Genomic DNA, 16,209 nt, shown 5'->3' with positions numbered 1-16,209 from the left:
AATATGGAATAACCCTGATAGTTAATTATCATCTAACGAGAAATGAAAATCATTCTTGGAATGAATCACTGTGTTTGACTGCTTAAAGTTCACCTAACTCTTTTTTTTTTACTTGAATTTTTTACAGCGATATAAACACTCTACTATTTAGAAACAATTTAATTGCTAATTTTTAATAACAGACTGACTGCTAATTATTGAAGATTGCAAGGCAGTATGATACCAGATCAAGCAAACTGAAAAGGACTAACTTCACAACAGCTGCCACTTATTCTACAAACAGTCAGTGTCATCTTACATTCTGGTCCACACCTCAAGTGAATGGGGCATACTAAAAATATAGGATATAAAAAAATTCAAAGCCGACTGGATGATTTATAGTGTACAGTACAAGAACTGACTGTCCATAACAAGTACAAAATCCTGTCTAGCTACCTTTTACCTATTTTTTACTTTGAGCCAGACACTATAGAACAATATCACATTACATTATACAACTTGTACAGTTGTGGTTTATTTATTTATTTATTTATCTGATTGGTGTTTTACGCCGTACTCAAGAATATTTCACTTATACGACGGCGGCCAGCATTATGGTGGGAAGAAATCAGGCTGGGGAAACCCACGACCATCCGCGGGCTGCTGACAGACCTTCCCACGTACGGACGGAGAGGAAGCCAGCATGAACTCACAGCGACCGCTTTAGTGAGAGCCTCCTAGGTCATTACGCTATGCCAGCGCGCTAACTAACTGAGCCACAGAGGCCCATACAGTTGTGGTTTAAATTGCACAAATCTTGATTATACAGTACACATATTAGCTTATCAGCTACTTGTAAATTATAAATTGTGGCAGGTCAGATGTTACAAATGCAAGCAGGCTGCCACTGAGAACATTCCGGAGTATAAACATGTAGCCCGAAGGGAATTGTTGTTTCTATATGATATCTTTTCAGTCAATGATGAGGAAGGGGAACACCAATCGCTAAAGAATGCATTCTTTACAAGTACATATACGTCTAAATACAGCCATATAACCCAAACAAAATTTCTGCACCTGTTTAATCTTTTTAACTAAACTTGCTCACAACAGTAATCGGCATGATACACTTCTTTATATCCAGGGTAAGAAATAAGCCTTTAACACACGAGCTTTCTGAAGTTTTTTTGTCATCTAAGTTGCTAACAAAAGTGATAAATTAGATGTACTTCTTGATGATGTCATGTCAGAATGAAGTATTTCAAATTTCAAATAAACCTGCACTGAGTGACCTGAAGAATTTTTTTACCCCTGAAATTTTTTTTTTTGACCTAAGAAAACAACAAATTCTTTAAGTTCCACTGACATTTATAGAAAGGGCTTTTTGCGGTTTGTGTAGGAACTTCGATATCCTTTTACCACAAGAATGTTTCCATTCCAAGAGTACTTGTCCCTAAAAATGCCCTTATTTGGGAGAAACCTTATGTCCTTTAACACATACATATACATGTAGATGCTCACCTACGATGCATATGAACCATTTTAATACATACACAACTATGTAATATGATACTGGGGTTGTCCTTTATCACATAATTCACCTCAAGTTCCAGTCGGCCATTATAATAATTATTATCATAATATTATAATTACATGTACCTGTAATGCGGGAAATTCCATACAGGTAAATCAGGTTGTTAAAAAAAAAAATCTGCATCAAAATCTAGTCACATAAAATGCCGAGTCCTCAAACCTCGAACCTCAAACCTCAAATACATGTACTGCAAATTCTCAACCTTTTCAACCACTAAAGGACTTTTGACAGTGGAAAATATGCCTACACTTATTACGAAAATGACATTAAAAATGATTTGTTTGTGTCATTGTAGATGTAAGCTTCATAAATCTGAGCAAATTAGCAAATCATTTCTCTACCCACATGCCCCCCCCCCCAACCCCCGCTCACCTCCGTCTCTCAGAATGTTTCAAAATATTGGTTGCACAGGTGATTAAAAAAGTTTGAAGAATTAGGGCATGTAGAACTCAGGATATTAAGCCACATAGGGGTACATATGAACTTCAGAGAAATGATAAAAAAATAATCTATCATGGTCAGGTACCTGAAGCATTTGTCTAATATGCTGAAACATGTACTACCCGAAACGATCTAAAATTTTGCCCAGAAAAGTGCATTTTTACAGGCAAATAAATGTCACAAAATATTATTTTCAGTGCTGAAACATGCAATTTTCTAGAAAAATATCATCTCATAATAAACAGGCAAAGTCATCCTAAAGAAATTCATTTTGACGATCTCAGTATTTTGACTTTAATTATGTCATCATCAGGAGAAGTGTGCTAAGTGATGCACGTTTTAGCTATGTATACGGTATTTATCGATTTATTTATTTATTTGATTGGTGTTTTACGCTGTACTCAAGAATATTTCACTTATACGACGGCAGCCAGCATTATGGTGGGAGAAAACCGAGCAGAGCCCGGGGGAAACCCACGACTATCCACAGGTTGCTGACAGACCTTCCCACTTACGGCCGGAGAGGAAGCCAGCATAAGCTGGACTTGGAAGTCACAGCGACCGCATTGGGGAGAGACTCCTGGGTCATTACGCTGTGCTAGCGCGCTAACCAACCAAGCCAGGGAGGCCCCTATGCATACGGTAGGCTTACAATATAATTAACACACATGCCTACACACATTGAGTTTCATCAGACTTACTTTTCTTATTTATAATGCTAAGCTCTTCAGTACAACTACATCATCCCATGTCCCAAGCAAACCTCATATCAACTGTCTAAAATCAACAGAACTCTTAGAATCAGGGAAAATGGGGGAGTTAGTCATGGACGAAATTTAGGGTCTGTGGTTGAGTTTGTTGAGGATTTAAGGTAAGATAAAAGAACACACCTCCTGAACATCTAGATATACTGTGATCTGTGTAAGTACCTGAACAATACAATAACGCGGTCTGCGCTTTCTACAAAAGTGGATCAACCACTCCCATGCCTGCTTTAGTGGCACGGTCCTTTTTAAGTGCTTTAAGCCAGCATGTCATCTATTGAGGTCACCCACAGGTATTTAAACTATCCATTCAGCTTTGTGTTTATACCATCAGGGGTAAGGCTGTCAGTAGTCATTCTTCTGGATGCATGGTTATCAAGCAGACAATTCTTCCCATTACGAATTCCTGAAAGTCAACTTTCATGACCATCCTGGCTTCTTCTAAGCTCCAAATCTATGACACATCTACACATTTATAAATGAATGGATGTAGTGCACACAAGAGTCATTTAAAACTCAACTTTAATATACTCTCTGAATAAATATATCGTAGATTACTGTATATCCTCAACCTTTTCACAGGTTTGTAAGATTTTTATTCACACAAATTCTGAAACAATATTCTTTGTAGACTTATAGTATTATACGTTTTGTGAAACCCTAAAATTGGCCAATCCAACTGATGTGGTTTTGTTTTTTGTCTAAAACTGATTTATAAATGTGTATAGATTGTCAGTATATATGTATGCAGCTGTCAAGAAAATTACACCTACCTATAAATTACGATAAAATGAGAATTTCGCTAAAAACAAAAGTACATTTTAGAGGCAAATGAATGTCATTAAATGACCTAGTGAAACTGTAATATACACTGCAGTTTATACATATATTAGCTGTAATAAGTTGAAATCAACTGTCAGATTTTATCTTGACATCTAATTTGTTACTGGTGCTCCAAATCTAAAATCCTTAGCAATCCAAAAAGAATATTTTATTGTCTGACTTGAAATCTTTAAATATATAATTGAGGACTTGAATTTCTGAAATCTACCACCTGCAGTCATAAATTTACACCACGCAAGAAGAATTTTAATCTCACCGCTTCAATTATTACATTAGGTGATTCTGTGCTTATCCCACTGTTAAAAAAGTCAGTATCTTACAAGCAGGTGAAAATAGGCCCAGTTTCCAGGTATGATGTTAATCTACCCGAGAACACAGGTGGGTGAACCAAGCATACAGGTAAGAGACGAGTTGACCGTGGGAGGGGGGGGTGGTGGTGGTTCGGATATGTGAGGTATCTGGCACAGCACACCTAGGTATACATCATCTACATTAATTAGAATTCAGCACATTTTACATCTGTGAATGTCAAATCTCCTAGAAATCCGTGAATAAAATGAGAAGAATCTAGAACAAAAACCCTCTGTTGATCTTTACAGAACTGTAACTCCAGGTTAATTACAATACAATACGACACAAAATCACCTGTACAGGTATCATCCCTATAAGAGGTCAGTCCATAGATATAACAGTCTGAGTACTTTAGCTACACCATTATAGTGGCCAAAAGGCAAACACTTACAGGCACAACAAAAGATTAAACAACAACCAAATACAGAAATACCCTAATTCTTCTAATTTTTTAGAACAGATATTAGCAGTGCTGAAAACAAAGAATTACATTTCTCTCCCAGTTTTTTTGGAAAAGTAAACTTATGAATATGTTCTTCATTAGATAGACTAACTACATCAAATAAAGAGAAACTAAATATTCCTGCTACAATTACATGTATATTGGATAAAATGAACAGACCAGGTATCCCAAAACATTAGAAGAATTACATGTACGGTATGTGTAATCAATAACTTTGTGTTGTTTTCCGAGTTTTAACTGTTCTTTTGTCCTGAGTCCTTTAACTAGTTATAAATGTTTATGTCATCTTTCCTTCATTTATTTAGATGTTTTCAATCTTGTGACAGTAGCCATAACTGTTTCTTGATTTCATAATTTCACATAAATTCAATGTGGAATTTAAACCCAATAACTCCGTCATTCTCAAACAAACGCCTCTGTATTTACATGTATCAAAAATATGTGCTCAAACTGAGATATGTATTTGGGCTCTATTTATGGAAATCTGCCAACTTACGAAAATAAATTGATGAGAAATCCATACTGTACATGTTGGCATCATTATGAAACCCACCGGGGTACAGCATATCTCTACTTTCTGATTAATTAATTAATTAATTAGAACGTCCCTAATTAACAATACCACAGTGGGAGAAATACCTTAAAAAATACATAACCCAACACATCCAGGCCTCACACTGGTGAAATTCCTAAGGTAATACCTGAGAGAATGCGTCGCACATGGTGCAATAAAACATCAGAAGTCAGGAATCCGACTGCGCACGCGTGCATACTGAATCCGCCAGGTGTGCACTTCCAACAAGACTGGTCACGTTCATATCAGACTGGAATTGTTGTATGAATGAATGAAACTTTTATTTAAAGACGGTAGTTCTGTCAAACTGAACAATTTGTTCTTCCCAGAGGCCCTCTATATAAGAATACATGAAGATAAATCTATAATTTCTAATATCAAACTACAAGCCAATCTGCATAATACATGTATAAACTCAGGCAATCAGCACTTCAGGGGTATGGCAAGTTCATGAAGATATAGGCAAGTTCATGAAGATATCATGAAGATATAGGCAAGTTCATGAAGATATAGGCAAGTTCATGAAGATATCATGAAGATATAGGCAAGTTCATGAAGATATAGGCAAGTTCATGAAGATATAGGCAAGTTTATGAAGATAAAGGCAAGTTCATCAAGATATCATGAAGATATAGGCAAGTTCATGAAGATATAGGCAAGTTCATGAAGATGTCATGAAGATATAGGCATGTTCATGAAGATATAGGCAAGTTCATGAAGATATAGGCAATTTCATGAAGATATAGGCAAGATATGGTGAGACAATCTAATGGTGGAAGAAATGTGTCTTTTTTTTTACGTACAGGTACATGAAATTTTACAAAAAAAATATCAGCACCTGTATTCTCTCACTGTGGTTAATTGTATGCCATTTATTCCACCAATTTCAATTACAGCAACAGTATGCACGGAATTATCTTAGCTTGGTAAATTTAGGGCACAAGAGTCATCTCCCTTGCATCATCAAAACTTCCTAAAGTGAAACAGGTTTCCATGCTCTCATAAATGGGATGCTGCATTTTACCTCAGCTGTGTATTAACAGTACATCTGGCAGTACATGCATATTCTTATTCATTCAATAATGGTTTACTTTTTTGACTTCTGACATATTGTTCACACCATACATCTGAATATTTCATTAATAAATTAGCTGCGACGGGGAAAGTGCCTAAACCTGTAAATGTACTACACGAAAGACTGGGGAAAATTATTTGATCACATTTTTTTTTTTTTTTTTTTTTTAATTTTGGGGGGGGGGGGGGGGAGGGGGAGAAGGGTGCTCAGAATTTATGTCTCATATAGTCTTATTCCTTTAGTAAGGAAACCACTATTTCATGCTCATCTTAACAGATCGAATCGAAATGTTAAATTAAATTGATCTCGGCAGAAAGTGTCACCTAACCCTAAGAAAAATGCAATTCATACCATCCACCTAAAAGGACAGCGACCACAAATGACTAAACCAGACTGCCCAGCAAAAGAATGGCAATGAGAGACAAAGATTCATCTGATGGCCCAAGAGCATAATACATTAAACACTGTCTAGCCAAGTACAAATAACATCAATTTTGTCACTTCTCCATCTCAGATTTCACTACGAAGAAACAAAAGTAAACACTGTTTAGCCAATGGCTGGGTTCAGGTCTTTCATGAAAATGTAAAGTACCAAAACAATGGCAAGCACGAGGAGAATGTCCTTCTGAGCTCAAATGAACTTGAGTGAGACCTTAAACTATGAGGATCAAGGGAGATAACTACTGAACATAATCCAACTGCGAAATTAAGCTATATATAGGCAGAGTAGCTCCCCTTGCATACTGTCCTAACACAAATGTAAAGGATTTCATAATTTTAAACATGTTTTAAACAACAGAAATGAAGGGCACTCATTACGGCAAGTACATTTCAAAACACATTTAAAATTCATCTCCATAAAAAATTAAGAAGCAAACAATCAGAGTCAATACAGAGAAAATTGCTAAGCAAATTTAAACACAGAACACAAATTAGGTCAATATTTGCACTAATGCAATGTTTGTATTTAATTCAATTATAGGAAATATTTAAAAGACAAATGAAAATCCAATAGCTCTTGTATTAAGTTTACAACCAAAACATGGCAAGAGAGGTTCACCCAAGAAATGATCTGCAGAGACATTTTAGGCACTTCTCTGCAAACCACATGCATATCCACATTTCTTCTTTTGAATAAAAAACCTCGGCAAAACATGACAGAAAATCTATGAATCAGAATTTAGGCTTCCCTTCACAAGTCATACCAGCTAACAGTTCAAAATTCTGTGCAACTTGACCCAAACTAATCAGAATTTAAGCTACTCTTCACAAACTGTTGATCTGAAAGTAAACTAAGCTCATCTCCAAAACTGCCTGAAATACTGCATGCATTAAGCCAAGATTGTTCATTCGTTCATTTGTCGATTCACCTGATGTAGATCAGACATCAAACTATACATGTAAATGTACAGTATTTGCAGTTAATCGTATGGAGAATCCTACCTTGCCACATATCAATTCTTACGACAAAACTGTCTGCTCACACAGTTACACTTACTTTGCGTCCACCTCCATGCCCGTCGACTTTCCATTAGGCAAAATTACGTTCAGCTCCACGATTGTGTCTTCATTCACTTCATTCATGTTCTCATAATCTTCATGCTCTCCACTGTACGTCAGAGAATCGCGAACACTCCCATTCTGCTTGTGTAGGGCTGGAGCAGACTTGATTTCAACCTCGGAGCCCTGGGTAGGGGCCTGGGACGTTACCGAGACCCCACCCCCCTGTGGAGGGGGAGGGGCCGCCCCCTTACGAGGGTTTGAACTCATCGGCTTACTGAAACAGACATAAAACAAGAACAAAACTTTATTCACGACATCATTCATTGTATAAAGGTTTTAGAAGAGCTTAGTAGATTACTACATGTTTCTACTCTAGTATTTCTAATTGCTCTCTGCCAAATTTCACTTGCTTCTGAGTTTATTCGCTGCATGTAATTCTGAGTGAAACACCTCATAACAAGAACGAAACTAAAATCCTCTATTTTCTTGGATTTCAGCAATCTATCACGAAGCAAAAACACCTCATAACAATAACGAAACTAAAATCCTCTATTTTCTTGGATTTCAGCAATCTATCACGAAACAAAAACACCTCATAACAATAACGAAACTAAAATCATCTATTTTCTTGGATTTCAGCAATCTATCACGAAACAAAAACACCTCATAACAACGACGAAACTAAAATCATCTATTTTCTTGGATTTCAGCAATCTATCACGAAGCAAAAACACCTCATAACAACGACGAAACTCAAATCATCTATTATCTTGGATTTCAGCAATCTATCACGAAGCAAAAACACAACATAACAACAACGAAACTAAAATCATCTATTATCTTGGATTTCAGCAATCTATCACGAAGCAAAAACACCTCATAACAACCACGAAAATAAAATCATCTATTTTCTTGGATTTTAGCAATCTATCACGAAGCAAAAAAACCTCATAACAACAACGAAACTAAAATCATCTATTTTCTTGGATTTTAGCAATCTATCACAAAGCAAAAATCATGTATTATAATGCACCACCCTACTTCTAACTTAAAAAATTCGGTCTACGGTTGTATTTCAGCGGTGTACTTTCACGTTAAAAATTCTGCCTATTCTTGAATTTCAGCAGTTTACTTCTAGCTTAAGAATTCCGTCTACTCCTGTATTTCAGTAGTCAACATCTCAGCTGTCTTCTTCCAGCCTAAAACTCTGTGTATTCTTGATGGTAAGCTGTCTACTTTCACGTTAAAAATTCTGTCTGTTCTGTTCTGATTTTCAGGTGTTTACTTCCAGCATGAAAATTCTATATACGTCTACTCTTATATTTAAATATAATACTTCCAGCATGAAAATTCTATGTACGTCTACTCTTATATTTAAGTATAATGCTTCCAGCATGAAAATTCTATGTACATCTACTCTTATATTTAAGTATAATGCTTCCAGCATGAAAATTCTATGTACCTATACTCTTATATTTAAGTATAATGCTTCCAGCATGAAAATTCTATGTACCTATACTCTTATATTTAAGTATAATGCTTCCAGCATGAAAATTCTATGTACATCTACTCTTATATTTAAGTATAATGCTTCCAGCATGAAAATTCTATGTACCTATACTCATATAATTTTAAGTATAATGCTTCCAGCATGAAAACTCTATGTACGTAATCATTTATATTTAAGTGTAACGCTTTCAGCATGAAAATTTTAAGTACATCTACTCTTAGATTGAAGTATAATGCATAAATTCTATAAATGCAAAAACTCTTCTATGCAAATTTTAAGTATAATGCTTCCAGCATGAAAATTCAATGTATGTTCACTCTCATATTTAAGCGTAACGCTTTCAGCATGAAAAGTTTAAGTACGTCTACTCTTATACTGAAGTATAATGCATAAATCCTTGGGCGTAGGAGTGGGAGTAAATATACAGTACTGTCCACACCAGCTGTATGTACATGTAACCTCTGTCTTAAACACCATTATCTTACCGCAAAAAAAACACACCTGTGACGCTGACACATTTAAGTTTATTATACAAGACATTATTCAAAAGAAAATAACAAGGTAGCTATAACATGCTTCACGCCATCTTTCAAATGCCAGCTACATGTGTATCCTATACCTAAATACTTCAGCTACATTTTTTTCTAAGTCTCACTTCAATGAAGTCTGTTAAACGACAATACAAACAAAACCACATATAGGGAAGCGGTTAAACGATGGGATTTGTGGTGGATTTGAAACTACAACTAACATGCACAAACAGAGGTTTGCTGTTTCCTGTCTGATTTAAAAAAAGACTTTTTGTTAATTACGAAATCATGTCCGGACAAATTCTCACGTACTGTAAAGTGGAACACCGGAATGTTGTCTCAGCAGGGGGAATTATGTTCATATAAAGTTACGTGCAAACCCAGAAAGTTTACGCCATATGTAAGTTCTGGTTTCTGCATTATATACATAGATCAGAGGCATGTCACATGCATGAGCATGCAACATGACATGCTTCTCATACTTATGGTTTTACTTACATTCGAACTCAGCATTCGTCAATAACATGGAAGGTAAAAACTGCGTTTTTGTTGTGTGCCTGTAGTCTGTACCATGAGGATTACAATGAAGACAATGGTTAGAAAATCAGATAAATCAGCAGGCCTAAAATTAAATTTTATTCACCACAAATCGATGTCTGCACACAGATGTAATTAATGAGTTGCCCTTGAAATAAAATTTGCATGTACATGAACATCAATTGAGATCATGGGCACAACAACAAGTCCCACGTATTATTTGAATACATGCAAGCTGAAAACATACCATCGAAACATGCATGTAATATAACACAATTAAGTATATACTTAGAATACTCTCTCTGCACGTACGTATGTACACATCAGTTTTGGTATAAAAAAATACCAGTCCCTACCAATCATACATATACACACATGACTATTAAAATCCCTACAGCTTCAGTCATTCCATACACATCTGTGGTTCTTTACTTGTCAATACTTAGATAAGATATCTGTCCAGTACAAGTACCATTCAAAAAGCTTAACTCTATGAACAAAAGGAAAATAGGGGACCCGTGCCTCAGTTGGTTGGCCAGGTGGCACAGAGTACTGACCTAGGAGCCTCTCACCAATGCGGCTGCTGTGAGTTCAAGTCCAGCTCATGCTGACTTTCATTCCAGCCATACGTGGGAAGGTCTGCAGCAACCTGCAAATGGCTGTGGGTTTTGCCCGGGCTCTGCTCGGTTTTCTCCCAATGCTGGCCGCCATCGTATAAGTGAGATATTCTTGAGTACCGCTTAAAACACCAATCAAATAAATGAATAAATCGAAACGAACAATTACAAACAACCAGTGACTGTGACAAACCCACCCTAAATGACAAACAGCTTAAAACTCTGCGCAATTTTACTAAAGTTTATCAGAACTTTAAGCCTCCCTTTATACGCCATACCCGCTAACAGTTCAAAACTGTGTGCAATTTGGCACAAATTAATCAGAAATACAAGCTACCCTTCAGAAGTCGCCGACTTAAAAGAAAACTTGAGGCTCATGTGGAATGTCAACAGGTCTTATTCCTGTTCCCAAGGCAAACTTTCACACTGTGTGACTGGTCAACATGAGCTTGACCACTGGCTACTTCAAACCGGTCAACTGTAAACTGTAAGCCAGCTTTGACCATTGCTGGCCCCTTTGGTCCAGGGTAAACTCTTTAAGCTTTTCTGAGGTCAATTCAAGATGATATATGTCCGTACATCTACATGTATGCTAATTTGCTGAATGTCTGAGTATTAAAGATAAATTATTAAGCCTCGATCTACATGGTTATTGTGTGATTCAGTGAATGAAATAAGTTTTGTTTAAAACATTCAACAGGTGGTGGTGCATGTACCATATCCTTGCAAATCAGAAAATACGTGTACTAAAGCTTAGATCTGTGCTACTCCCTACAATATTTGAGCCATCACCAGCAGCAGTCCAGTTATCCCTATTTACATTATACTGACCATTAAGAGAGCCCTTAATTATACCAGTTTCAAGTTAAAGACATTAATTATACCAGTTTTCAAGTTAAAGACATTAATTATACCAGTTTTCCAGTGATAGTCATTAATTATACCAGTTTTCAAGTGACAGTCATTAATTACATGAGTTTGGAGTGAGTCATTAATTATACCAGTTTTCCTGTTAAATGGTTTAATTATACCCATTTTCATGCTGAATGGTTTTAATTATACCAGTTTTCAACGGCTATATATGCTCTTCATATATTCTCATCGTCACTAACAGTGTAGCATCACCGCATACGAACTGCCATGTTGAAGCCTTTAATACTGATCATCTGTTCACGAATGTCTGCTTAGTTCAGCAAATATAGGGCAACTATGGGACAAACAGCTAGAACAAGGCCAGGAGTCCGTACACGTAATAAATCATGTCAACTGTTGAACTTTACGACACCCCCTCAATTGTTTTCCTTCACAGAACAGACATTTAAATGTAACTTGCATATATATAAATCTTCAACATATGAGCATGTAATCTTTACCTAAAAAAAAATGAGCCTGAATATATATACATGTAAATGGAATCCCCACATACTTGTAATGTCACCCTCTGAAAAGGTCAAACCAGTTAATACCAAACAAATCAATAAAGAGATAAAGATGGGAGATTTTCAAAAAAAATGGGAGAAATAAGTTCACACTGCACCAGAGTCAAGAAAAAAAGTACACACCGACACTGAAAGAAGAGAAAATCACTCAATAGAAATCTCACCAATCAGACATAAAACGTGGGAGAAAAAAGACAATGAACAACGAACCTTCTTGACCTCACAAGGTGAAGAGCTCTTTTTCCTCCAAAACGTAAAATTTAACATCATGGGCAGAAAAAAAAAAATTTCTGCCTGTGTGAAGACGGCTGTCTGAGCGCAGCAGGCCCACTGGGTGATCATATCAAAACAGCGAAAACAAATAGTCCAGCAGAGGGACGCAAACAAGTCGAAAGGAATGTTCTCCTGTGGCCCTGAAGGTTTTTAGGCTGAATGTTAGTGTTTGAGAGATATGGCCCAGTCACAGTGGCTGTGTCCGATATACAGAAGCTACACTGACAGCCCAGTTTAAGTACAGACTGAAGGTGACAGAGAAGTGGATTGTTTTCACACTGCTACATGGACATGCATGGTGCAATCAGGCTGTACTGTCTTGATATTACTGTGGTGTGTAAACAAAATTGTGACATGTGTAAATAAAAACATGAGATATGTTTGTGGGTCTCAGTGGAGAAAACTAAGTCAATAAACCAATCACATGCTAACTATAAACACATCTCCTTTGTATTTTTTCACATGCATATACACACGTATGCACACTGTATTAGGCCAAAAATATATAATTTTGGATGCAACTATAAAGTTATTAAAGTATTAGTTTTGATACTAGAACTTCATGAATATCATCCTGCCTTTCATACAAAAATGAGCAACTCAGTCCCAGACGAAATTTTTGTTCAAACGCGGTACGTAGTCTGAATTAAAACCAACCCGCAAAGGCATAGCACTGAAGTCTTTTACTCCATGCATATATATATATATCTGGCATAAACTTACACATGTGAACAACCCCAAGAATACATACATACATACATACATACATACATACATACGCACATACATACATACACACACATACATACATACATACACACATACATACACACATACACACACATACATACACATACATACATACATACACACATACATACATACACACACATACACATACATACATACATACATACACACACACATACACATACATACACATACATACAAATATGTGAAGAGTCATCAGCTTGGCATTACTTGACATCCCTGGTCTTCAGAATTATGCGTACTAGATACTGTATATGTCTGCTCATATCTAAAAGAACTCTGTCAATCTCAGCCACATTTTCTACTGTATTGTCCTTATAGATGTAAAGATCCATTACTCAGTTGTGGGTTGGAAAGATGCATTATTCAGTTCTTCTTAAAATATTAAGAATTTTAAAAATATTAGAAGTAGGCCATTCTGATCTAAAGGTTTAAGCTAAGGTAAACATGTGCTGATCTTCATAACACTCCTACATGCCTCAGCTCACATTTCCTGATGTTCACCACATCCTCCAATGCTACACCCTCCCCCCCCCCCCCACCCGCCCCCCAAACCAGTCATCACAAAGTACATCTATGTACACATATAATATAGCTCAGGCTCGCATATGTTGTCTATACATGTGCTAACTTTGACCTAATTGCCAGGGCCAATTCTAAACATGTGCTACACACCATCCATCCATTCATTCACTCATACAGAAAAGTAGTTCCCTTCGTTTCGGCAGCTACATGTACGGGACAATTCTAAGGGTGTACTATACCATATGCTCCATCATTCCATTCAAATAGAAAAACACTGCTCTTCTCAAGAAGCCCTGTAACGTTACATTAATGTCATGGCTCCTGGCACTGTTTGACAGTTTGATAAAGCAGGCCTAAGTAAATTTACACCTGGCCAATAAAAATAAACACAGAACTACAGAAAAAATTTTATGTTCAATATTAAAAAAAAAAACAAAAAAAAAACAAATGTGCATGTTTGATTAATTAATAACCATATTAAGGCCAAGAGGATGTGTAATCCATACAAGCACAAACCTTGCAAAGGGGCCTTATACGCATGAATGCAGGTGAAATTGCAGGTGATGATTTTATATAATGTATTATCATGCACATTTCCCAATAGCACCAGCATGTACCAGAACTATTCAACCATAACTATATTTTATTGTTTAGTTATTAAAAATAATATTGTAGCTGTGCATGGATGCATAGATAAACGCAATCGGAATACCTGTTAAAACTCACATTAGATACTTGAAACTAACAGGTAAAATTAATTAAGTTTCATTATCAACTGAGCTTGCAAAATTCTGAATTTATACCTTTGAAGCATTGTAGGGTATACACATTAAGACACGTTTCCTTTGATCCATCAGGTGATCGATAGAAATCTTGGCTCACACCTGTTTACAGGGTCAAAGTTGATTCTCTAAATCACCCAGGTGTAAAAAACGTGTAACCACAAATTGTTTACTACATTTGTACCATCTGTTTTTTACAATAATCACAATTAACAAACTGTTAATAGTTTCGATCAATCAGAATGGCAATTAAACTAACGAACCAGCTTACCTGTTCAGAGTCATACTTGATTCTCCAAAAGACACAGGTACAATCTGCTCGACACTGAGCATTTTGGAACGCGTCAAATTATTTCTTATTTGTCGACCACAAGAATAAACAGCCCTACATGAATTATTCAGGTGGTTTCACACTCGATTTTAACAATCTGAGTCTGATGAGTGATAAGTTTATCCTCCGCCACACACTGGCTGTGTTGTTTTCACCTGCGAATTAACATCTTGACAAGACGTGCGCTTTTATGCATGTGCCTGTTTACTGGAGTTCAATACAGAATAGATTCTAAGTTAAGATAACTACAAAACCTTATCTCCTATATCTGTGTGCAATGAACTGTTCTTCCATGTTGTTTTGCTTGGTTAAATTTGACTACAGTATATATATATAGAGAGTTCTACTGATTTTAGAAAGGCGTTCGGAGGTTTGCTTGGAACATGGGATATTATTCTACTCGAATTCAGCACAGAAAACACTATTATGAGGTATTTATTTGCCTCAAAAAAATGCACTTTTGTGGGCAAAATTTTAGGTCATTTACGGACATGAGTTTGGCACCAAAAGTTTGGCAGGTAAAAATGTACAAATATTGAGGCCATAAAAGGATATTTTTCATACCATGAATAAGCAATTCATAGAACTTCAGAAATTGGCCTTATAAAGTGGAAAATTCAAACAGACGCAAGCAAAATATGCGACTTAAAAAAAAGCTAAACTTTAGGTGAAATGCATCACTCTGACAATCAAGACTTCTAATAAAAGCCAAACATCTAATCTCAGATCTTCATTTGACTCACTGGCCGGGATGGTTCACGCCCTCCCTCCCCCCCCCCTCCCCCACTGCCCCCAGGTGATCACAGTGGCCTTGAGCTCCCTTAAACCATGCTGGGTGGACAAAATCTGTCACTTTAATCTGTCACTTTTCGCTCTCCTTGACTGAGCAGCCAATGTTAAAAGATGTAGGATGTGAAAAATCTGACTAAGGGGCCCTATGCTAAAATATAGGATGTGAAAAATCTGACTGAGCGGCCATTATGTTAAAAGATAGGGTGTGAAAAATCTGACTGAGCGGCCATTATGTTAAAAGATAGAATGTGAAAAATCTGACTGAGCGGCCATTATGTTAAAAGATAGAATGTGAAAAATCTGACTGAGGGGCCATTATGTTAAAAGATTAGATGTGAAAATTCTGACTGAGCAGCCATTATGTTAAAAGATAGGATGTGAAAAATCTGACTGAGCAGCCATTATGTTAAAAGATAGAATGTGAAAAATCTGACTGAGCGGCCATTATGTTAAAAGATAGGATGTGAAAAATCTGACTGAGTGGCCATTATGTTAAAACATAGGGTGTGAGAAAT

The 16,209-nt window shown here is 36.4% G+C and overlaps 1 protein-coding gene across 1 annotated transcript in view; it reads right to left on the bottom strand.

Annotated features, from left to right (window-relative positions):
• Positions 1-16,209, bottom strand: part of LOC135477837 (uncharacterized) — a 73,442-nt gene that overhangs the window by 42,268 nt on the left and 14,965 nt on the right. Inside the window, 1 exon segment of the mRNA XM_064758042.1 lies at positions 7,583-7,861. Within this exon segment, the coding sequence (XP_064614112.1) occupies positions 7,583-7,861 (279 nt within the window).

Source organism: Liolophura sinensis, chromosome 11 (genome assembly GCF_032854445.1).
Source record: "Liolophura sinensis isolate JHLJ2023 chromosome 11, CUHK_Ljap_v2, whole genome shotgun sequence".
In the NCBI taxonomy this organism is placed as follows: domain Eukaryota; kingdom Metazoa; phylum Mollusca; class Polyplacophora; order Chitonida; family Chitonidae; genus Liolophura; species Liolophura sinensis.
This window is presented reverse-complemented; position numbering and strand designations above follow the sequence as displayed.